Source organism: Suricata suricatta, chromosome 15 (assembly GCF_006229205.1).
Source record: "Suricata suricatta isolate VVHF042 chromosome 15, meerkat_22Aug2017_6uvM2_HiC, whole genome shotgun sequence".
NCBI lineage: Eukaryota > Metazoa > Chordata > Mammalia > Carnivora > Herpestidae > Suricata > Suricata suricatta.
Window position 1 is genome coordinate 46339421 of NC_043714.1, and position 24609 is coordinate 46364029.

Consider the following 24609-nt stretch of genomic DNA (forward strand, 5'->3'; position numbering starts at 1 on the left):
GCTCAAAAAAGGGATATATAAATAAGAATTATGAATGAATGATATATTGCTTATTCAGAAAATGCATTTAGAAAAATTGATAAAAGTAGCAAAATGCTTATTGCCAAGTAAAATTTTTATTAAAACATGACATATGTAGTGAAAAGTGCACAAACTGAAAATATGCAATCATTGAATTGCTGGACAGTGAACATATCTTGAAGTCATTACTGAGAGCAAGAAGCAGTACATCACCAGCCCTCCAGTATCTCTTTCTCATACCCCCTTCCAGAGAAGATTACTTTCCTTCATCCTTTTATCTAGCAGTATAGATTATATAAATATATATGTCTTATACAAATGGGGTCATGTAGTATATATTCTGTTGGATCTGTGCTATTTTGTTCAACATAATATTTGTGAAGATTCATCTAAATGATCACATGTAGTTGTATTTCATTCATTCTCATGGCTGTATGGTGCTCTAGTATCTGAATATACTACAATTTATTTACCTGTTTTACTATCGATATGCATATCAATCAGGTTTTTCCAATTTTGGGTTATTATGATTAGTGCTGCTATATATATTCTGTTGCCATTATTATTTCCTATTGCTTTGGAGGACAATTTTGTGGTTATTTGTGAAAGTGAAGTACTTAAGCTATTTTAAAATATTTTCAAATAATAAAGCAAAGCATTAGGTCTGGGTCATTAGTTTCTAGTTTCCTGGTTATTTATTTGGTAATGGTGTAGGTACTATTTCTTGAGCATGCCCTACTGTTCAGTGTTTTGGTGCCTCTGCATTTGGCCAAGAAAGGGAGGAACAGCACATAGGATGATATGGTCAGATTTGTATTTTATAACAAACATTAGGGTTATTATAGTTACTTCGGGAGCTGTGTAGAAGTTCTGGTCAGAGAGCTGCTAGGTGACTGGGATGGCCATGTATGTGGCACATGTTTGTCCTTTTATCATAAAAGGACATTAATTCTTTCAGCTGATGAGTAATGCAGTGGCTTTCATACTTCTTTTTTTTAAACTTCATTGATAAAAAGAAATCTATTTTGCACTATAACCCAGTATACACATAATACATATAAATTTTAACGCATATTAGAAACAAGGTTTGCATGAAATGCTTACTTGCACTCCTTCCAATGTGCTGATCTATTTATTAAAAAATTGTGAGTCTTGGCCAGCTAAATTGATTTTGTGTCCTAGTATTGGGCTGTACTCTGCAGTTTGAAAAACACTCTAAAAAAAGTGTGTGACTACACTTAATGATAACATTCCATAACTGCATGCCATGAACTTGTAGAAGGCTCTACTTTAAATTCATTCTCTGATGAAAATCGATGTTAAAATGATATTTATTTTAATATTTCATTTTTTTTTAAATAATCAAGTCCTACATTGAGGTTAGAGGTTCACAGATTTGGGCTGTTTTTTGGTTTTAATGTTTATTTATGTTTGAGAAAGAGAGAGACACAGCGCATGGGCGAAGGAGGGGCAGAGGAGAAGGAGACAAAGAATCTGAAGCAGGCTTCAGGCTCTGAGCTATTAGAGATCATGGCCTGAGTCGAAGTCAGACACCTAATTGACTGAGCCACCCAGGCACCCCACAGATAATGGGCTATTAAAAAAAACTTTATAAATATGTTTCCAACTTAAACCTTGGACTAATAATCATAGTTAAGAAGAGTGAGAATATAGAAATATTAGTTTTGTATTTGATAATTTGATACATAAGTATAGTTCCTTTAAGATAAAAAGGATAGACACTCAGCCAATACCTTAATACTAAAACATTGTACCATAGGTAACAAAGAACATGGGGGAGCAAATGCTTCTTCAATAAGGAAAAGAACCAACCAAGTTTAAGCTCAGACATAAAGAATACTTTTATTTAAGATACATATTTCAGAGAAGCAACGAAATGCACTTTCCCCTCAACATCAGAGAATGGTATTATATTGAAGACAAATCATTTCCTAATGTCAGTAGTAAACTATGAGTGTACTTTTACTTCTTTTACTTATTTTAAACCTCAGTTTCTAACATCAAGATGATTTCACTTGTGAATGAAATAATCATTTCAATTCCAAAGATTCTATATCTGGTGATTATAGAAAATGTGTTTGTTTGTTAGTTTTTTTTTGGAAATAGACTTTCTGAATTTCATTGTCTTTTGGTTATTGGTTATTCAATATTGGTTATCATGAAGCAGAAAAACAAAGTCATTTATATTAAAGATACATATTAAAGATAAAGAATTATTATCTAAAGAACTTCATTTGAATTTTAGTATAAAGAGTATTTCAGTGTGGGTTTTTGTGTGTGTGTGTAATTGTTACAAATTATTTTGGAGAAGTATTTTTAGCATAAAAGGAAAGCCAAATATATGATTTATTTGAGATAATTTTATGATATTTCTCCTTTGTGTGTTACTGATTTCATTAACTTGTGATGTGACAAACTAAGTTGAATATCAGATTATATGGGAAATGGTTCTTAGCAAGGAAGTCAAGATATTCTCACCCAGGCTGCCTCTCCAGCTTTTTCTACCAAATGTCTCTTCCCCTTCTTTTCTCAAATACACTTTATGCCAAATGACAATACTCTCAACTTCCTGAATTCTCCATCTGTTTTCATGCTTTGCATATGAAATACTAACAGTTGAATCATTCTTCATTTTCTGTCTATCACAATTTTGCATATCCTTAAGAAGTCCAGGATGTATAGGATATTTAAAAACTAAAACATCTGTGAAGTCATAGAAGTCTTCTATGAAGTCATGCCAACAGCATCCACAATTAATGCCTTTTTCTTTGTGCTCCAATACCATTTTTCGTACATATTTATTTAGTATATGTTTCATTTTTCCTTGTATTATAGTTTATTGATATTCATCTTATGTTTGTACTTGTTCATATTTGCCTATCTTACTGATGACAAGATCGGTTCATATTCCACTTAATATTTTTGCTCTATCCCTTATAAAATAGTATATACACAATACACATTTGTTTATTCATTATTAATTCAAACATTTGGTAAATATTTATTGAGAACTTGGCTGTAGGCCATGCATCATTCCTATCAGTGGGTTAAAATAGATGGCAGAAACAAACAAAACAATTCTCATGAATTATATATTCTAATTAGAGAGATAGGCATTAATCAAAAAATCATATATGAATAAAAGGAAGGATGTGGAAATGCAGTATACTATAGTGCTTTGAAAATACTTAATGGGGGGATTTGACATAGTCAGAGATGCTAAGGAATACCTTTCCAAGGAAGTAATGTTGAAGTGCAGTGAGAATAATGAGGAATTATGGAAGTGGAGGGTACAAAGTGTCATGGTTACATTGGCCTCATGAAATTGTTGGGGAACTTGCTTTTACTTTTCTTCTGAAACAGTACATAAAACATGAGAGTCTCTTATAGAGGTCCTTAATCTGTTTTTTAAATGGATGCCTTTAACCAGTTGGTGAATCCTATAGACTCCATCCCAAAATAATGTTTTTAAAAGCACAGAATATAATGCAAGCAAAAATATAGAGCAATAAGGGAGCCATTTAAATTGAAAAAAAAAATGGGTCTATTTATGGACTCCTTGGGAGTAGATGAGAAGATGAAGAAACTTGAGTTAAAAAATTCACCTGTATAGGGCACCTGGGTGGCTCAGACGGTTAGGCGTCTGACTTCAGCTCAGGTCATGATCTTATGGTTTGTGGGTTTGAGCCCTGCATTGAGTTCTGCACTGACAGCAAGCTCAGAGCCTGGAGCCTGTCTTCGGATCCTGTGTCTTCCTCTCTCTGACCCTCCCCTGCTCACACTGTCTGTCTCTCTCAAAAATAAATAAAAAAAAGAAAACATTAAAAAAATTCACCTGTAAAACTATATAAGTGGTTCCTGTTTTTTGAGGATCAGCAGTAAATAGACCTAATGCATTAGTAGGAGGGAAGACTCAACATTGTAAAGATGTCAAATCTCCTAAAACTAATCTACCAATGCAATGCAATTTCAGTAGAAAAGATTTTCAAGAGAATGGAATTGAAGAATTGGAAGAAAAATGTTTACAAATAGCAAACAAAACAAAACACAAAACCCAAAAAACAGAAACAAAACAAAAAAACCCCCAACCAAACATCAAAAAGAAGAGCAAAGAGGAGGATTCATTTCGCCAGATATCAAAATGAGTTACAAAGGCCCAGGTCGTATATATTCTGGAATATGTGGCATTCCTTTAAATTTTTTTTTCCTGAGATTATCCCTCTAGTAAAAGGAAATGGCTTTATTTTAAGCTGTTAACATCTGTCTTATCTTGAAAGCCCAGGATTTCTTTAGTTTGAACTACAAAGTGCTGCTTGGTGAGGATACATTATCCTGAAAGGCCCACAAACAAATATACTTATACCCAATAGAGATTACCTGATGGAATCTGTGAAAGGAGAGATAAAGAAATCCATCATTAGTCTAGAAATTCCTGGGGGTATGACCTCACAATGGCTAGTGTTGCTAGTTGTAGTAAACAAACCTGTAAAAAATCTTTAAATTTTTGATATATAGAGAGAGACAGAGCATGAGCAGGGGAGGGGCAGAGAGAGAGGGAGACGAATCCAAACCAGGCTCCAGGCTCTGAGCTAGCTGTCAGCACAGAGCCCGATGCAGGGCTTAAACCCACACACTGTGAGATCATGACCTGAGCTGAAGTTGGACGCTCAACCAGCTGAGCTACCCAGGTGCCCCTAAATAAACCTTTTAAAGATCACTTTAAAGAAGGAGTCATGTAAATGGTTAGCTTGTGAGAATCATCAAAGCATATCTATGAGATGAGTGAGAAAAGAGCAGCAGCAGTAGCAGCAGCAAAAACATCCGTGGCTGGGTATAAAATTATCAGGAACAGCAGAATTTCCAGGAACTGATAGATTAAAAAGTTCCAATTTCTCAAGTAACTTAGAAGCGAAGAAAATTTACTTTGGAAAACACTGAGTGCATTGAATTGCTTTAGTGATGATGGAGACATTGGTGTGGAAAATACATGTGAAAATTTGGATAAAATAGGGGCCCCTGGCTGGCTCAGTTGGTAGAGCATGCGACTCTTGATCTTGGGGTTGTGAGCTCAAGACTCACCTTGGTGGTAGAGATTACTTAAAGACAAAATCTTTAAAAAAATTTTGGGTAAAATAGTTTTATGAAATAAGTGGAAAAAGCAATATTTGTAAATTGATATTGTGTTTGTCTTTTACATATTTATTTGTAATAAATGTTTTAAATTAAAGGGTATTTTTTTACTTTTATGTCTATATTCAGGTTCTGCAAAATGTGGCCTGTGGGTCAAATTCTTCCTACTGCCTGTTTCTGTAAATAAAGTTTTATTGGAACACAGTCATACTTTTGTTTTTGTCTTATCTGTGGCTGCTTTCACATCGTAAGGGCAGAGCTGAGTAGTTGTGACAGAGGCCTTATAGTCCACAAGACTTAAAATATCTCCTGTTTAGTTTGTTACAGAAAGTTTGCTAACCTCTGATCTACATCATTGGAAAGTTATATATTTAAATTTATATATTTAAGATCTTTTAGACTCTTCATTGTATTTGGGGTTTATTTCTGAAAGCTTTGTTCTGGAGTAAGAACAATACAGAAATCAATGAAATAGAATATAGAGTCTGTAAATAGACCTATGCACATGTGGGAACTTAGTATATGATAGATTGCCATCACAAATAAGTGGAAGAAAGGATGGACTATTTAATGGTGCTGGGAAAATGCAATCTCTATATGGAGAAGATTGAAATTAAATTCTTGCATCACATCACATATAAAAATAGACTTCAGATCGATTAAAAGCCTAAATGTGAGAGGCAAAATTATAAAGCTATTAGAAGAAACTGCAGAATTTTTTGTGACTGACTTAGGGATAAGTCTTTTTTTATAGCCAGCCACTGAAACCACAAATCCTGAAGGGAGAAATTGATGTATTTGACTACGTCCAAATTAAAGATTTCTGTTTAACAAAGGACATCATGCACAAAATTAACAATCAATTGTCAGATTAGGATGTTAGTTTTGCTTAAGTCATAAATGATTAACATATAGGTTATATAGGATACTACTGCAAATCTTCAAGGAAGATACAGGAAATCCAACAGAGTATTGGCTGTAATTGAAGTAAGGATGGAGTGAATAGACAATTCATAGGAGAGACAGTCCAATGGTGTGAACTTTATTAGAAGTCAGAAAAGCATGAACTGAAAAAACAAAGCACATCAATTTATATCTAATGCAAAAATGTTATAAGTTAAATAATATTACACATTGACATAAACAAAAACTGGAACCTTCATACCCTTCTTGCAGGTATGCTAACTGGGTTAAGCCACTTGGGAGAGCAGTTTCAAAATATTTAGTGAACTTGAGTATGTGTACCGTTTTCCTTTATATATACACCAGAGAAAAACATTGTCTTACCTCAGAGTTATTGTGGGTTCAGTCCCAGATCACTGCAGTAAAGTGAATATTGAAAGAAAGTGAGTCAAATAAAATTTTTGGATTCCAAGTGCATATAAAAGTTATGTGTGTGCTCTACTGTAGTCTATAGTGTGCACTTGGATTCTGTCTAAAAAAAATAACAATGTATATACCTTAATTAAAAAATACTTGATAGCTAATAAATGCACTCATCATTGATGATCAATCTCCATAACAAATAATAATAATAATAAAAAAGTTTGAAATATTGTGAGAATTACCAAAATGACTCAGAAACATGAAGTGAGCAAATGCTGTTGGAGAAATGGTGCCAATAGACTTGCCCGATGCAGGGCATAAACCTTCAATTTGTAAAATACGCAATATTTGCAAGGTGCAATAAAATGAGTATTATATAGGTATGCCTGTATATGGGTTTATAAATATATCATTACAGACATACTGTATGGTAATAAATTACAAAGGGCCAACTTAAAAAAATGGATGAATAAAATGTGACTTACCTAAACGGAACATTATACATCCATTAAAATGCATGAACTAGATACAAAAACTGTAGTGGTTTAAAGCATGCATTTTGGAGCAACACCAAATTTGGCTCTGGTTTTAACAATTTACCATCTGTGTGACCATGAGCAAAATGGTTCCTCTGCAGAATAGTAATGACAATAGTACCTGTCTACCTGATACACCATGAGCACCATACACATGATATAGTTTATTTAGATTTAAATATAAAAATGTAAAGTTGAATGACAAACATAAGCAGAAATAAGTAAATGGCAAAATGCCATTATGCAAATATACAAGACTGGTTACCCGATAGAAGGGAAATCACTCTGAGGAAAGGAAAATAATTAATTAAAATAGAAGCCAAGCATGGATCAGTGCCACAAAGCTTATGATCAACTATTCTGGATACTTAGGTTTAAAAAAAGTAAAAGGAAAAAACAGTAGAAAAGAGTGCATTGCAATCCGTTCTAGGTGGAGACAAGAGCATGTCTAAAGTGCAAAGTGATGAGTCTGAAGGATGAAAGGAAGCCAGAACAGCTTTAACAGAGTGAAGGTAAAGAAACTGTGCAAAACAGGAGGTTGAAGAGGGAATGTATGTCAGAATATTCAAGACTTGTAGGTCTTCATAAGAAGTCTGTTTCTTTCTTTCTTTCTTTCTTTCTTTCTTTCTTTCTTTCTTTCTTTCTTTCTTTCTTTCTCTCTCTCTCTCTCTCTCTCTCTCTCTCTCTCTCTCTCTCTCTCAAGAGCAATCAGAAGCCATTAGAGTATTTTATTTTCTAATTTTTATTTTCATTTATTTAAAAAAATTTTTATTTATTTATTTTGAGAGACAGAGAGAGAGACAGTATGAGCAGAGGAAGGTTAGAGAGAGAGGGAGATACAGAATCTGAAGCAGGCTCCAGGCTCTGAGCTAGCTGTCAGCACAGAGCCCGACATGGGGCTCGAACCCACGAACTGTGAGATCATGACCTGAGCCGAAGCCAGATGCTTAACTGACTGAGCCACGCAGGTACCCCTTGAGTATTTAAACAGTGTCTTTTAGGAAAGGTAGTTTTTCCTGTGTGCAGAAGAGATTGAGGAGAGAAATGTGGATGTGAGTAACCTAGCTAGGAAACCAGGTGGATATTGATGGTAACAAAGCCTATGGTATTGACAGGGGACATAGAGACAAGTCGAAGGATTTAAGACACATGTAGGAAGTAAAATACAAAGGACTTAGTGATAAATTATGCATGTGAGGGAGAGAGATAGTTCCGGAACAATTCTAGGTTTCAGGCCATATAATTAAATGGTGGCACCATTTACTGAAATAAGGAACACTTGGAAAGGAATCTAGTTTGTGTAGGAAAGTTACGAGTTCAGTTTTACACATTGAATTTTACGTGGCATCGAGACTTCCAGATACGATGTTGAGTAGGCAATTGAATTTTAAAGCTCAGAGAAGAAGTCTGAGCTGGACATTTACATTTATAAGTAATTTACATGTAGGTGAAAATTGAAGCTTTGGATATGGGAGAAGACTGCCTAAGAAGATACGACAGAATGAAAAGAAGAGGGCCTGAGTCTTGATCGTCGAAGGAGAAAGAACATGAAAGACCACAGATATGGGAAAACGAAAAGAGCACTATGAAAGCTAAGAGGGCAATAATTTCAAATATTGTTAAAAACTCAGTAAGATCAAGACTAAAAACTTTGTTCACTAATTTTAGGTGCAGGGAGACCATTGATAAATGTTGTAAGAATTAGTAAGCAGACTGGAAACCAGATGCGAGTGGTTGGAGAATAATGGGGCAAGGAAGCAGAGAGAGAGTTTTGCGTATTTCTGAAGGGGAAGAGAAGATAGTCTCTTCTTGGCAAGGAATGCAGTTGAGCTCCTGAATCTGCCTGTACACCGCCACTTCTACATACAGTAGTTTCTCATTTTAGAGGACTGGAAGGATGAATACACAAAATCTCTCTAAATCTTCTCTTGTTATCTCAAACTGTTGTGTTTGTGTCTTCCCTGGATTGCAGCTTAGCTCTTTTCTTCCCACAGCTGGGACCACGGATTTCATCCTGTAGCCTTCATGCTGTAGTCCTGGGATTTCTACAGTTCTCTATAAGAGGGTTTCAGATAGTCCTTTAAATTGTTTTTAGGGATGCATGATTACTAACTTTGCTCGAGCTTCCATTTCCATGGAGATGTTATATTTTCGCACAGTTCACTGAACTAGACTTCTGCTTTTTTGTTCACTGTGTAATTTGCTTGGTACTCCATGTGCCTCTAGAACTGAAACAAACATTGTTCGTTCTAATTTTCCTCTTCCTCCTGATTCCTCTTCCTCCTGGACCATTTACTGAGAGGAATGTTAGAGATCGTAAGCTTATCAACAGGTATACAATAGAAATGTACTGTGTGTCTCACACATGGAAAGAGAATTCGTCTAAATGGCAGGAGAAACTCTGATGCAGAGCTCATCAACTTGTCCACTTAAACTCAAGCCCGCTTTGGCACATGTTTTATGGACTTGAATTTCCTGTAGTGGTGCTTGTTTTGTGTTAGCAGAGCTTCATTCAAACTTGATGGGAGATAATCAGAAATAAAACAATGTATTACCTGAAGTTACAGAAAACTAATGTCATTAGCTACTTAAATGTATTGATATTAGGTGTGAAAGAAGTATGTGTTTGTAATTAAGTAGATAGGCCAGACTCACTTATAGAGTTTAATTTACCTACTCACTTTAGGTTAACACTTTGAAAGGAACTTTTATTAACGTTAGGGTTTTTGAGTCATAATTTACTTATGTAAAGTCAGGGTTTTTGAGTCATAATTTACTTATGGTAAAATTCACCTCTTTGAGGTTTACCCTTCAGTGAATTCTGAAAAGACATACAATTATATATCTACTACCATAAGCAAGATATAGAACATTTCCTACACTCCAGAAAGTTTCTTGTGCCCATTTGTAGTTAGTTCCCTTATTCTACTCCAGTCTCTAGCAACTGTTCACCTGATTTCTGTCCTTATAACTCTGCCTTTGTAGACTGTCATATGAATAAACTCTTACTGTTTAGAAGTGGGCAAACTATGGCCTACAGGCCAAATACTGTTTTTATGTAAGTGGTGAGTTAACCATGGTTTTTACACTTAAAAATGATTGAAAAAATATTTATATATTTATTTTTAGAAAGAGAGAGAGTGTGTGGGTAGTCACATGTGTCTGCGGGGGGGGGGGCAGAGAGAGAGGGTGACTGAGAATCCCAAGCAGCCTCTGCACTGTCAGTCAGGACAGAGCCTGATGTGGGGCTCTAGTAGATGAACCTGGAGATGCTGACCTGAACTGAAACCAAGAGTTGGCCACTTAACCGACTGAACTACAAAAAAAAAATCTTTAATGACATTTTGTGACTATAAAAGTTTCATGAAATTCAAATTTCATGCTTATAAATAATGTTCTGTTGGAACATAGCCACACTCATTCATTTACATATTGCCAATGGCTGCTTTCTGGTTCTCACTTCTTACTTCTTATTGAAATACTTACCTAGCCTATCTAAGAAGTCTTCATTTAACCCAAGGCCATTTTCTTCAGTTTTTTCTTCTATAAATTTTATAGTTTAATCATTATATTTAGTTCTGTAATCTATTACAGTTATGTAATGCATTGAGTTAATTTTTGTATAATGTGTGACATATGAGTTGAGGTTCATTTTTTTTAGATTTTTTTAACATTTATTTATTTTTGGGAGAGAGGAGAGAGAGTAAGAGTGGGGGAGGGACTGAGAGAGGGAGAGAGAATTCTAAGCAGGCTCCGTTCTGTCAGTGCAGAGTCTGATGCAGGACTCCAACTCATGAACTGTGAGATCATGACCTGAGCCGAAACCAAGAGTGGAACGCTTAACTGACTGAGCCACCCTGGTGCCCCTTATCGATTTTTTTAAGAAGCATCATTTGATTTCATTGATTTCTTTTTTTATACTTTCTTTGGGTTTAATTTTCTTTCTTTTTTTTGGAAATTGATTTGAGACTTTCCCCCTTTTTAATATAAGCACTAATATTTTTATGTGTTCCAGATTCTATATGATCCTTTCAAGGAATATCATACTCCTTCTGCCTAAAGAACTTACTTTAAATTCCTGTGGTTAATGTCTTCTGACAATAAATTCTTTCAACATTTCTTTGCCTGAAAAGTCTTTATTTTACCTTTATTTTTTGAAGCATAATTTCACTGCATATAGGATCTTGGGCTGACAGGATTTCTGTCTGCAGTACCTTATATGGATGTTACTACAAAGTGTTCTAGCTTCCATAGTCTCTGAAAGGTAATCTTCTGTAATTTTTATCATTGGCTCTCTACATATAATGTGTCATTTTCTTTGGCTGCTTTTATAGTTTTCTTTGGTTTTTAGCAGTTTGACTATGTTGTGTCTAGGTGTGTGTATATATCGTGTTGTTCTACAAAGGATTCTTAGAAGTTCATGTGTCTGTGATTTGGTGGTTTTCATTAATTTTGAAAAATTCTGGCGATTATCCCTTCAAATATTTCCTCTGTTCTGTTTTCTACTTTTTCTTGAGACGCCAGTTTCACATGGTAGATCTTAGATGCTATGCATGTTGTTTTTTTTATTCCAACTCTTTTTTTGTTTGGGTATTTAAAAAAAATTTTAAGTTTATTTATTTTGGGGGAGAGAGAATCCCAATCAAGCTCTGCACTGTCAGCATGGAGCCTGGCACAAGGCTTGATCCCATGAACCATGAGATTGTGACCTGAGCTGAAGTCACGAATCAGACTCTTAACTGACGGAGCCACCCAGGCTCTTCTGTTTCCAGCATTTCATATGACTCTCACACGTTCTATCTTTCTACCTCAGTACCCTGTCTGTTCCTGCTTATTGTCCACCTTTTTCTGTGGCTCTTTTATCTTAATAATTATAATCATTTAAAAAAATCTGTATGATAATATCATCATTCTTGTCATCTCTGAATCTAATTATATTAATCATTTTATCTCTTGACAATGGGTTGTTTATTCCTTGCTCTTTTTTCCTGAGTCTCATGGTTTGGAATTGTATTTTGAAATTGTATTATGAAAGTGGGCATGCCTTTTCTGTTCAGACTGTTAGTGTTGGGAATTAAATCATCATAGAGTCAGAGGTTCAGACAGGTTTGGACTTTGTTGTGGCCATCATTATCTTTAGTGCATCTCTGTCTTCTAATTGCTCTTACAGCAGGCTACTGCTGCATCCTGTTTAGGATGGATGCAGGAGTACCAGAAGTTTTTTTCAGTGTTTCGCTACCCCTTCAGTCGTTTCCATCTACTTATTCCATGGGGGGCTGGAGGCGAGGTGGGGGGAGGGGGAAGGGGTGTGTCTCTCCTTATGCTCTCTCGCCTCTTCCCCAGCAGTAACCATTGATGCTTATTTCTCGATTTTAGGTTTGTGGCAGGGGCAAGGGTATTCTGTTCTGTTTTCCTACCCTTCGACTTTGACGGGACGTTTCCACTTGGGTCCTATGGATGAGGCTGACTCAGAGTTCTTAGGTCCTTATTCCCATGGAAGTAAATCTGCCTTTTATCTCTGATAGGTCTGGGACAGGAATTTTCACCCCTCCCCTAGTTATGAAAGACTGTTGATTTGAGAATAGGATGTTGGGTGAAGATGGTTTCCTGTCTCTCTTTCACAGGTAGAGGTTTTTTCCCTTTAACCTTTTCTTTAGCTGCAGGAGTTCTCTGCCTTTGCCCTGGGATTACAGAGTTTCCTTCTTCTCCCTGTGGCTTATAGCTTTGGCTTTTTTAGGAGAGATAGTCTGGGGAATTATGCCTGTATCCCAGTAGCCACTAGGTACCTCCTTTGCACCTGCACAGGCATACCCTAAAGGTTCTTTGTTCTTGTACCTTGCTCCCAATCTTCCTCATAAGTAACCAGTAGAAGCCTGTGGAAAAGTGCTCGCTAGTAGGTGTGAGCTTCCCTGGAGTCTGGGCCCCCAGCTATTCCAAACTGCCCTGTTAGCCCGCACCTAGCCTTTTACAATTTGTTAAAATTGTAACCGATTTCCTCTTTCCTGCCTGTGTGGTGGCTCCTCTTTCTCCTCTTCTCCTCTGCAGGGGCTGAAGCAGCCTGCTTCATCTCTTTGGAGAAGCTTGCTGCTGTCTGGAGTGCAGATTCTTTCTTTGCCTTATATCCCCAACTCCCTGATGGGCTCAAGAAAAGTTATGATTGTGTAGATTATTTAGCCTTCTGTTATTTTTAGGATGGGAGTGACATTATTTACAGCTTTGTTAAGTTTTAAGCAGAGTTAATTATAGTTTTAAAACATTTTTTATTTCTCTTACAATAATGGAAGTGAACAGTTTCATCACTATTTATTTTTAATGAGTAAATAATACCTTTTTCAGGTATCTTTTTTCTTGTTTTATTTTAAAGATAAAAATTGGCCTTACTGTTATTTGCTAGACTCCTAATATTTCAGTGTTTTTATAGCCAACTAATGTCCAGACTGAGGAACAGATTTAAACAATTAGTGAGAGCACTCATCCAGAGTTTCCCCTTCTGTTGGGATTCTTCAGATCACTCCAATTGAGAGTTGTCTCAATGATTTGGAGTTGATAGGTTTTGCTTGTACTGTGCAAGTCCAGTTCGCTCAATCTATTTCTGAAGCTAAGCTGTTGAAAATTATGATTTTAAATATTTTAGGGCATATGATTGAAAATATATTGCAAATGGCAGATAGAAATTTTGCAGTTACAACTCAATGAGATGCCTCTATTAACATGTATCAATTGGTTCTTAAATTAACATGTATATCAGAGAGCAGAACTAGTTGCAACACTCTTGTGATGTGCCATGTAGGATGTTATTCTGTAATCAGAAAATTAAAGGTTTTATTCTTCTCATTTTAGGAGTTTCTTGGATATAAAATTGTATATCGATTGTCGTAATTGTTCTTTTGTTGAGCCCTTCAGGAAAACAATTTTTTCTTATTTGTACTCCCTGCAGGAAACTTCATCAGCAGTTTGAAATGTACAAGGAGCAGGTGAAGAAGATGGGAGAGGAATCACAGCAGCAACAGGAACAGAAGGGTGACGCCCCAACCTGTGGGATCTGCCACAAAACAAAGTTTGCCGATGGATGTGGCCATAACTGTTCATATTGCCAAACAAAGTTCTGTGCTCGTTGTGGAGGTCGTGTGTCATTGCGTTCAAACAAGGTACAGAATGAAAACCGTACACAATTCTGCTGTGATTAAGCTTATAGTATCGTTAAGCTAATTGTGAATACAATGAAACAGACAATTGAAATTAATATTCAGGTTAACCAATGAATAAGAAAAACCTCTAGTGTCTTTATTTCAGATACAAGAAATTTTTAAACTGTCCTTTCAGTTAAAAAGATATTTATCTCATGCTTTATGTCCTTTAGCTAATGATTTTGTTTAGAATCATAGGATCTTAGACTTTCAAAGATGAAGAAATTTAGAGATCAATTGGTTGAACTCCTTTATTTTACAGGCGCAGAAAACTCAGATCCAGGGAGACTAAAGGTCATTCTTCATGTCACACAGTTGATTAATGTTAGAGCAGTGACACTGCTTTTTCCATTATTACACATAATTTTATAAATTTTGTGGATCTACTCTTCCTTTGACCCCTGTTTTCTTTTCTTTTGAAAGAGGCTCTTTTCAGCTTTGAGACTCTGTGTTTATAATTTTATGGGTTTGAAGCTACATTCCCCTTTATTTTTGTTTTGACATTAATGAAATAAACATTAAACTATGAAATTTAAAGAAGAAATACTAAGGAGATGTTTTAGACTTGTCCTAGATTTTTCTAGTTTATCCATCCACTTTAGGAAATAATTAATATTACCCAAAGAATGCTTTGTTGAAATAAGCAAAAACAGTATTATAAAATATTTTTCTTGGTAAGTTCTTTAGAATTTGCATTTATATCCTTACTAGTATTTTACAATTCAGTTCTTTACTTAAGTAGTTTTAAAATAGGGAGCTGATGTTTGTACATACATTACTTACACATAATTATGGGGATTTGTTCCTCTGTGTAATTTCATTTCTCCATTTTCTCATTGTTTTCTGCTTCTCATTGTTTTGTTTTGCCCAGAATTAATCATTTTCTGTTCCCTGCCACCTCCCTCCCCCCAACCCCAATCTTTCCTCTTGGTTTACTTGATTATTTTTCTTTTCTTTAACTAGTTGCATTGACTAGAAGCTCCAGTACAATTCTTAAAGAAGTAGTGACAGCATATATCTGTTTTGTTCTTAATCTTAGGGAGGAAGCATTCAGTCCTTCACTATTAAGTATTATATTAGCTGTCAGATTTTCATAGATGCCCATCTATTCCTAATTTGCTGAGAGGTTGGTTTGTTTATTTTCACATCAGGAATAGATGGTGGTAGTTATCAAATGCTGTTTCTCCATCTATTGAGATTAATCATATTTTTTCTTTGCTTCTTAATGTGGTGAACTACATTGGTTGATTTAGAAATGCTAAACCAACTATATTCCTGGGACAAATTCCATTTGTTTATGATGGATTATCCCTTTTATGTAATAATGGGTTTGATTTGATAAAGTTTTGTTTACAACTTTTACTTCTAGTTATTGAGTGTTAGTGACTAGTTTTCTTTCCTTTGTAATATGTTTTTTGATTTTGATATCACAGTAATGCTGTCTTGATAAAATAAGTTGAGAAGTATTTCCTCCTCTTCTGTGTTTTGGAAAAGTTTCTGTAGGATTGGTACTCTTGTCCTTTAATATTTTGCAGATTTTGCCAGTGAAGACATTTGGGTATGCTGTTTTATTTTGGGGGATGGTTTTTGAGTACAGTATCAATTTCTTTGGTATATATAGGGTTATTCAAGTTATTTACTTTTTTTTGAATGAGATTTGGTATTTTTCAAAGAATTTTTCCAGATTTTCATAAATTGTCAAGTTTATTGACATAAATCTGTTCACATTATTCCATTATTGTTCTTTAATATCTGTAGAGTATGTAGTGATGCTACCTCTTTCATTCCTGATACCGGCAATTTGTGTCTTCTCTCTTTTTTTTCCTGCTTAGTTTGGCTAGAAACTTATCAATTTTAACCATCTTCTCAAAGAATGAATTTTTTGTTTTACTGGTTACCTCTATTGGTGATTCCATCTTTGGCCTTTATTATTTCTTTATTTCTGCTGACTTTGGGTTTAATTTTCTCTTTTCCTGGTTTCTTAGGTGGCAGCTGAGGTCTTTGCTTTGAGATGTCTCCTCTTTTCTAATATAGGTATTGTGTGCTGTCAGTTTCCCTAAGTACTTCTTTGTTGACATTCCCCAAATTCTGATATGTTGTCTTTTCATTTTCATTCTGTTAAAAATACTTTCAAGTTTCCCTTTTCTTTTTAGATCCATGAATACTTTAAAAGTATGTCATTTATTTTCCAAAGGTTAGGGAGTTTCCAGAGATCTTCATGGTAATTATTTTTGACTTAATTCTCTTGTGGTCCTAGACATACTTTGAATGCCTTCAATTTTTTGAAATGTACTGATACTTGTTTTATGGTCAGAATATGGTTTATTTTGGCAAATGTCTATATGTACTTTTATTTTTTGATTGGGTGTTTTTAAATGTCCTTTAAGTCAAGTTGGTTAATAGAGTTGTTAAATCTAGTATGTCCTTTTTGATCTTTTGCCTATTTATTTGATCAGTTATTAAGAGAAGATATTGAAATATACAACTATACTTGGATTAGTCTGTTTCCTTTTGCAATTTTATGTATTTTTTGGTTTTGTTTTATATATTTTATTAGGTTCTGTTTTAAAATGCATAAACAATAGGACATTATTATGTCCTATTAACTAATTGTCCCCTTTATAATCATGAAATGACTTTCTTTGTCCCTGGTAACATTCTTTGCTCTGAAATTCACTTTGTCTAATTTTAATAAAGCCATTTCAATTTTCTATTATGTAGTATTCACATGGTTTATGTTTTTCTCTTCTTTTACTTTAGACTAATTTGTGTCTTCATATTTAAAGTATTTTTTTTTTAGTTTTATTTGGTTTCTAAAGACTTTTATTTTAGTTACAACCATTCTTTCAATAGTCTTTGATTTTTAGAACAGTTTTAGGATCACAGAAAAATTGAGAACAAATTTCCCATCTGGGTCACAGTCATTTCGACCTATTTACTGACATTGCACACAAGTATAGTACATATGTTGCAATTAATTAACCAGTGGTGATACATTATTATCAACTAAAGTTCGTACTTAGATTTCCTTCATTTTTACCTAATGCTCTTTTTCTGTCCCAGGATGCCATCTAGGACAGCATATTACATTTATTTGTCACATATCCTTAGGTTCCTCATGATTTAAAGTATTTTTCTTATAGGCATATAATTGGGCCATGCTTTCTTAGCCAAAATGAAAATCTGTACTTTTTAATTGGGGTGTTTAGATAATTTACATTTAATGTAATTTTTGATATGGCTTCTCTGAATATATAATTTTTCTTTTTTTCTGCTTGTACCAACTGACTTTTGTTCATTTTTATTTTTCAGTCTTCTTTGAATTAGTCAAGCACTTTTTAGGATTCAGGTTATCTCCTTCATTGGCTTGTTAATTTTGTTGACTATTTTGTAGCTTTGTTGGCTCTTTGGTTTGTCATTTTATTACTTACTTCAGGATTTGAAGTATACATCTTTAAATTATCATTGCCAGTCTTAATTGATATTATATCATTTTATGTGTAGTATGGTACAAGACTCTTCCAATAGTATATTACCATTTCTACTCTTTTGGACTTCATGCTATGATGTCATATATTTTACTTACTTTATAAACTCCACAATACTGTTATTCTTTTTTGTTTAAAAAGTTTATCTTTTAAGAAGTTTAAAATAAAAAAAATATATTATATATTTTCTGCAGTCATTATCATTTTGGGTACTATTCATTTCTTCTTGTAGATCTGTATTTCTGTATGCTATCATATTTATCTGCCTGAAATATTACTTTCAATATTTTTGTAGTGTGAGTCTGCTGATGCTGAATATCTTTCAACTTTTTATGCTGAAAATTTTACCTTTTTATTTTACTTTATTTTTTTATTTATTGAGAGAAAAGTGGGGGGTGGGAGACAGCATGCAAATGGGGGAGGGGCAGAGGAAGATGGACGGAGAGAATCTCAAGCAGCCTTCATGCTCAGTGAGGAGCCCCCTGTGGGGCTTGATTTCACCACATCAGATCATGACCTGAGCTGAAATCAAGAGTTGGAAACTTAACTAATTGAGCCACTCAGGTGCTCTTGTTTTTTTTGTTTGTTTATTTGTTTGTTTGTTTTGTTTTTTAAGATTTTTTTCTAGGTATAGAATTCTATAATTGACAGTTGTTTTATTTCAGTATTTTAAAGATGTTGTTTGACTATTTCAAATTAGAAGTGTGATATTATCATCTTTGTTTTTCTGTATATAATATGTCCTTTTTGTCTGATTGTTTTTAAGATAATTCTTTTTATTGCCACTTATGTGCAACTTAATTATGATGGTTATATTTTTATTCCTGTTTCTTTTTTTCAGAGTTTATTTGAGCTTTTTGGATCTGTGAGTTTATAATTTTCATAGGGCTTTGGAAAATTTTCACCATTATTTCTTCAAATATTTTTGGGCTTCAAATATTTTTGGATAATGGGCTTTTCTTTCTTTTCTTTCAGGAACTTTCATTACTCATATTTTAGGCTGCATGACATTGTTCCACAGTTCACTTAAATTTTTTTCATTAACCCCATTTTTAGTGTTTTCTTTGCTTCTCATTTTATATATGTTTTATTGGTGTTTTTGAGTTTACACTTTTTTTTGGCAATATCATATCTTCTGTTAATACTATTCATATCTGAACAGTAATATTGTTCAACCTGCTGTTAATACTGTATATTTTTCCATCTCAGACATTGTCTTTATGTCCAGAATTTCAATTTTGGGCTTTTAAAAAATATCTTCTATGATCTACTTAAGTTTTGAACATGTAGAATACATGCTCTGTAAGAACTCTTTTGATGTTCTCTTCTGTTAATTTCAACATCTCTGTCAGGGTTTGGTTGGCTTTGATTGAATATTCTCATTATGTTGTGTATGTTCCTGCTTATTTATTTGCCTGTATCTTATGTTGGGTGCCAAGCACTGTAAATTTTACTTGTTGGGTCAGGATATTTTTGTATTTCCATAACTCTTCTTGAGTTTTGTTCAGAGATGCAATTCAGTTACATGGAAACAAGTTAATATTTTTGCATCTTCCTTTTGTAATTGTTAGGTCGAACTGGAGAAGTGCTCAGTTTAGTACTAATTATTTTCTTTTTCTAAGGCAAGGCTCTTCTGCGTACGTTAGCTAATTTTGTATATGTATATACTTGTTGGTGGAGACACCCACTGTTTTCTCTAACCCTTCAGGTGATTTTTCCCCCTCTCCTGGGTATTTTCTCACTTGCATGCTCACTCTTCATTACTAAGCTGAATATTTGAAGGGACTGTCTGCAGACATCGGGGGTTCTTTCTCTGTGCATCTTCTTCTCTGGTAAGTCGACCAGAGAAATCCAGCTATGTTGGCCTCTTCAGATTCTCAGTTTGTTCTCTCCTGCTGAGTATGTTTGCCAAGCTGAACTCGAGCTTGTCTGTACTGCTCTGCTGCCTAGAAAGTCTCTCAAAGCACTAGGCTGGGGCAATTGTAGAGCTTATCTTACTTGTTTCCCTTATTTTAGCTATGTCTGTTCTTCTCTGCTTGATGTCCAGTGTCTTGAAAACCATCCTTTTATAATTTTTCTTATGTTATATTTTGTTGGCCAGGCAGGTGAAGAAATCTAGTTCTTGTAACCCCATTTAGGCCACAAGTAGAAGTCTGTAATGACATCTGATTATAGTTTGCTTGAAATTATATTTTCTGGTTTCTAATGTATGGTCACTTTATGCTGAACTAAGTTTTAGTCAATAAATTAAGTACACTGAAAAATTAGAATGCCCCTTGGAAGTCTGTTTTATTGTAGAAGTATAAAACTCTCCATGTTGTAGGGGTGCCTGGGTGGTTCAGTCAGGTAAGTGGCTGACTTTAGCTCAGGTCATAATCTCATGGTTTGTCGGTTCGAGCCCTGTGTTGGGCTCTGTGTTGACAGCGTAGAGCCTGGAGCCTGCTTCAGATTCTGTGTCTCTCTCTGTGTCTCCCTCTCTCTGCCCCTCTCCCCACTCTCAAAAATAAATGAACATTGAAAAAAAAATCTCTGCATGTGGTGGATTAGCTTGGTGGTTGGTTTATGGGAGAGGGAAGGACCCTGAAGCAGTATTCCCTACTTTTCTCATATTTTTTCTTATATCTAAGGGATGTGTTAGGAGACTAAAACATAAGTAAAAATAATCTAGATTTTAGCTCAAGCAGGATAGCTTTGGATTTCTTTTATTAGTTTTTCTACATTTTCATTCGTAGTCTACTTGAGGAAGCATTTTTTTGTATGATATGTATAAAGGTTGTCTCTATTCTAAATGAAAAAATACTGAGTTCAATTTATCTCTTTTCAAATTGGATCATCCTATGTATCTATCATTGCCTTATGTAATAGAAGGAGGCTTTTGCTCTCAATAGGTACTGAATATACTTTTTGATTTATCATAGCCCCAAAGGATTAAGCTCAGTGAAATTTGCTCAGACTATTTTAATGGAGTAGAATAATGAGAATACAAATATTTTATAGCTTAAAATTTAATTATAAAGCGATTTTAAAATTATTTTAGTAATCTCCTAGAAGAACAAGATAAAATAACCTTTGGTTTTAATTTTGAGGCTCTTTCATGTGGAGTCATCCTTAAAAATTAATCAACTCTTTTGCGGTACATTTATGATTCAGCGAGAATAAACTCAGTGCAGGACATACCGAAGTACCAATACAATAAGATTTGTGAAATGTTGCTTTCCTTTATTTCCTTTTAAGATGCTACCCCCTTGGTAAATTGAAGCTGTATATTTAATTCAGATTTAATAATAATGACTTTATAAGGAAGAAATTATTTTGTAATCATGGAATGGTGATAATAGGAAAGTCATTAAAGGTAATATATAATGAGGATTATTTTAAGCTTCAAAGCGTAGCAACCTTAATTTTTTCTTGCTTTTGCTTTTTGTTGGGAAAAATAGATTACTATGTGCTTAAAAGATAATCTAAATTTGAAGAAGTAAATAATATGCATTCTTCAAAATTGTATTAATATACAAATGTAATAGATGTGATTTTTTTCACTATAAATTACATCAGTTTTGAAGCAGAATGAATTATAACTTTAGAATGGTTATAAAAGAAAAAGTGATCCTAAAGCAAGTCCCTTAAAATATATTGACGTATATACATTGAAGATATCACATGGTAAGAGGGAAATAATATAGACAATTCTGTGTATCTGAGTCATTAAGTATAATTTATATGTAAAATGATTTTAGGACTGAGAGATAAAATGGTGATTAGATTATTTTTGCAGTCCTTCAGGTAGTTTTTTTCTTTTTGAAAAATTTCAAGCCATGGGGTGCCTGGCTGGCTCAGTCAGAAGAGCATGTGACTCTTGATCTTGGGGTCATGAATTTGAGCCCCATGTTGGGTACAGAGATTACTTAAAATAAATAAATAAAATTAAAAACATTTTAAGTCACTGTGATTCCCTGCAAGTCTTTGGCTAAGGTACTAGTATAATATACAATCAGTTCCCATACACCAAAGGCAAGTGTATGATAAGTGTTTTATTTTAGATTTCATAGAATTACTACATACCAGTACATCAGAAAAAACTTGACATTCTCCAGGAAGAGGATGACATAAGTTGAGATATAAAAGAACCAAGTTTTGTTTCTGCCCTGGTGTTGTGTGACTTTTGTGTGACATGTCACTTCATGTCTTGGTGCGTCTGTTTTAAAATCTGTAAAATGAAATCGTCTGTGATTTCTAAGATCTTTTCTGAGTTTGACATTTTATGATTTTAAAATTAATACTAGTTAACTCAATGTAACTCTTGAAGTACTTAAAAATTTATTCATTTAACCAAATATATTTACTGCTTAAATAATTTTGAAAAAGGAATTGAGCAGCTTCATTAGTTGTTTTATGTTGAGTACACTGTGTGTTAAGGTTTAGCTTTTGTCCCAACCCACATTTGTAGGACATGGGGGTGTTGAGGGCTCCACTGCTTTAGTAACTGTGCTCGTAGTAATTTGAGAAATAGGTAAAACTTATTAGAATGATATAATTCATAGGACCACCCTTAAACAAGTTGCCACATCAGGTGGATCCTGAACTTCAAGCTGCTAAACTCGTTAACCTAGAATGTGTATGAATATTATTAAAAAATGGTTGTAGAACTTAAAAGGAAGAATTATATCCCCTCGTACCCCTAATGGTACAGGATAAAATAGGGATTGTGAGAAACAAATCTAACTTGCAGAATCTTAGGATATTTTACACTTCCTCATGCATATTAGAATAGTGGAGGGAAGTAAAACAATGTTGTAAATTGAGCATAAAGGAAAACATTTTCACCAAAATATACATGAGCTCACTCCCTCTCCATATGGCATATTTTATATAGTTTTCATTTGGCTCAGCCACCATTTCTGTGACCTGTATCGCATGATTCAGTGTGGGTAATATAAGAGCAAGTAAGCTTACAAATATTATTGTAAAAACCTGTTGGAGATTGTTTCTCTTCAAGAACTTCTGGTTGATTCCATAGGCATTTTATACTCTGAGGTATGTGGCAGTAGGCTTGAAAGTGAGGTCGCGTATCCTTGCTATGGAAGGAAGGAAGCCTTTCTGGAGGGTAGATGAATGTGAATAATTTACATCGTAAAAATTTCCATATGTATTCTTTTATTTTTTCTTAAAAGGTATCTACCTGAGGATATTTCTGTTTTTTGAAGTTTTCTTTCCTACTTTCTTTTACAATTGCCCTTATCCTCTTCCAACAAAAGCGTGCTCCTTAACCCTACCTAATGTGGATCTAGTCTTTATAGAATATATTGCCTCAGGATGTAAAGATGTCTGGGGTTCCAAAGAAAGTGACAATTCTGGAATATATTGTCCATGAGGGAAAAGCAGAGAGAGATTTTGTAAGAAGTATAGAAAGAGGCCGTGCCTCATTTCATTCAGGCAGCAGACTTCTGGCGAAACGCGGAGGCCTCATCTCTCTTTTTTAGAATTAGAATTTCGATGTAAATGATTGTTATGGTGACCCATAACGTTACATTTATTTGATTTTAAAAATGAAGTTAGACTCTTTGAGAGAAAGATTCATCTGATAGTTTCTCACTGTGGCCTGGTGTTGCCAAATAGGTTATACCGTAGACATTTTCCCCTATATTGATTGAATGAGGTAAATCAGTAGCCCCAAGATTTGATAAAAATATTATTAAAGCATACCTACAATGCACAGCATATCTGAAAATCCATCCTTTCCAACTATTTAAACTTAAAATTTAAATGTTATCTTAAAAATGTGTGAGGAGTACATGATTTTAGAAATTTACTTTAGAGAAAAGAACAAATATATATAGACTCCTGATATATAGCAGGTGCAAGGTATGCTTGCTTAATGGCATATGTGCATTTGAAAGCTTTGCTATTTACCTGCTGTCTGCTTGGTCCTAACCACTTGGTGGGAAGCATCCTGCTCAGTATCCTCATCAATGAATGAAGTTAGCTCTTTATCAGTAGGTATGATGAGCACCAGGTTAAATAGATTTTACTTAGTTTGTATGGGAAGAGTAATAACAGCGTCTGCAAAGAATCCTAATCATAATAGTAGACTCTATGTTAGTTTAATAGATAAGGGAATTTAGGATGTCACCAAGACTGCAGCATAAATAGATACTAGGTAGGGGAGTGCAAAGGACATGTAATGCAGATAGTCTGCGAGAGGAGGGTTAGACATAGTTATGAATTCCTCTACTTTTTTTTAATGAAATACTGAATAAATCTCACCCAGTTCTTTTCCAAACATTCCCCCCAAAACTTTTGACTTCAAACATAATCACAAAAATAAACAAGCTCCTGTCTGAAACAAAATTGTTGGGTTTTTTTAAAGTTAAAAATAATTCTGATCCATAAAAGGAAAGCACATAAGGGGACACAAAGAAACTTTTGGAGGTGACAGATATGTCTGTTACCTTGATTGTGGCGGTGGTTTCATGGATGTATGCACATGTTTAAACTCATCAAATTGTATACAGAAATATATGCAGTTTTCTACATATCTAAATAAGTAAATTTATGGCCCAATTGAAAAAAAAGGACATAAGATTCTTCTTTTGAAGTATTGTCTTTTTAACTTCCTTTCAATAAATATATTAGAATATCACTAAATCTCACTTAGGTCAAAACAGACTATGTGTTTTTCTATGATGGGAACAACCCTTAGATCTATTCCTTCTATAATTTTCAGCTTTTTTGAATGATGCCACGATTTGCCATGTCACCTAAATCAGGAAACCAGGAGCTCTCAAGTTTTTGTCCGTTTCTGTTCTTTCCTCACAAACATTTGGGTTTGATCATTTCCTCGCTATCTAAATGAACCTATAACTGCTGTCCTTTTTAGGCTTTCATCTTTCATCACCTGGA

General features: G+C 34.3%; 1 protein-coding gene across 1 annotated transcript in view; it reads left to right on the plus strand.

Annotated features, from left to right (window-relative positions):
• Window positions 1-24609, plus strand: part of RIMS2 (regulating synaptic membrane exocytosis 2) — a 497675-nt gene that overhangs the window by 88855 nt on the left and 384211 nt on the right. The window contains exon 2 of the mRNA XM_029923706.1: window positions 13972-14182. Coding sequence (XP_029779566.1) covers window positions 13972-14182 — 211 coding nt within the window. The remainder of the gene's footprint in view (window positions 1-13971; window positions 14183-24609) is intronic.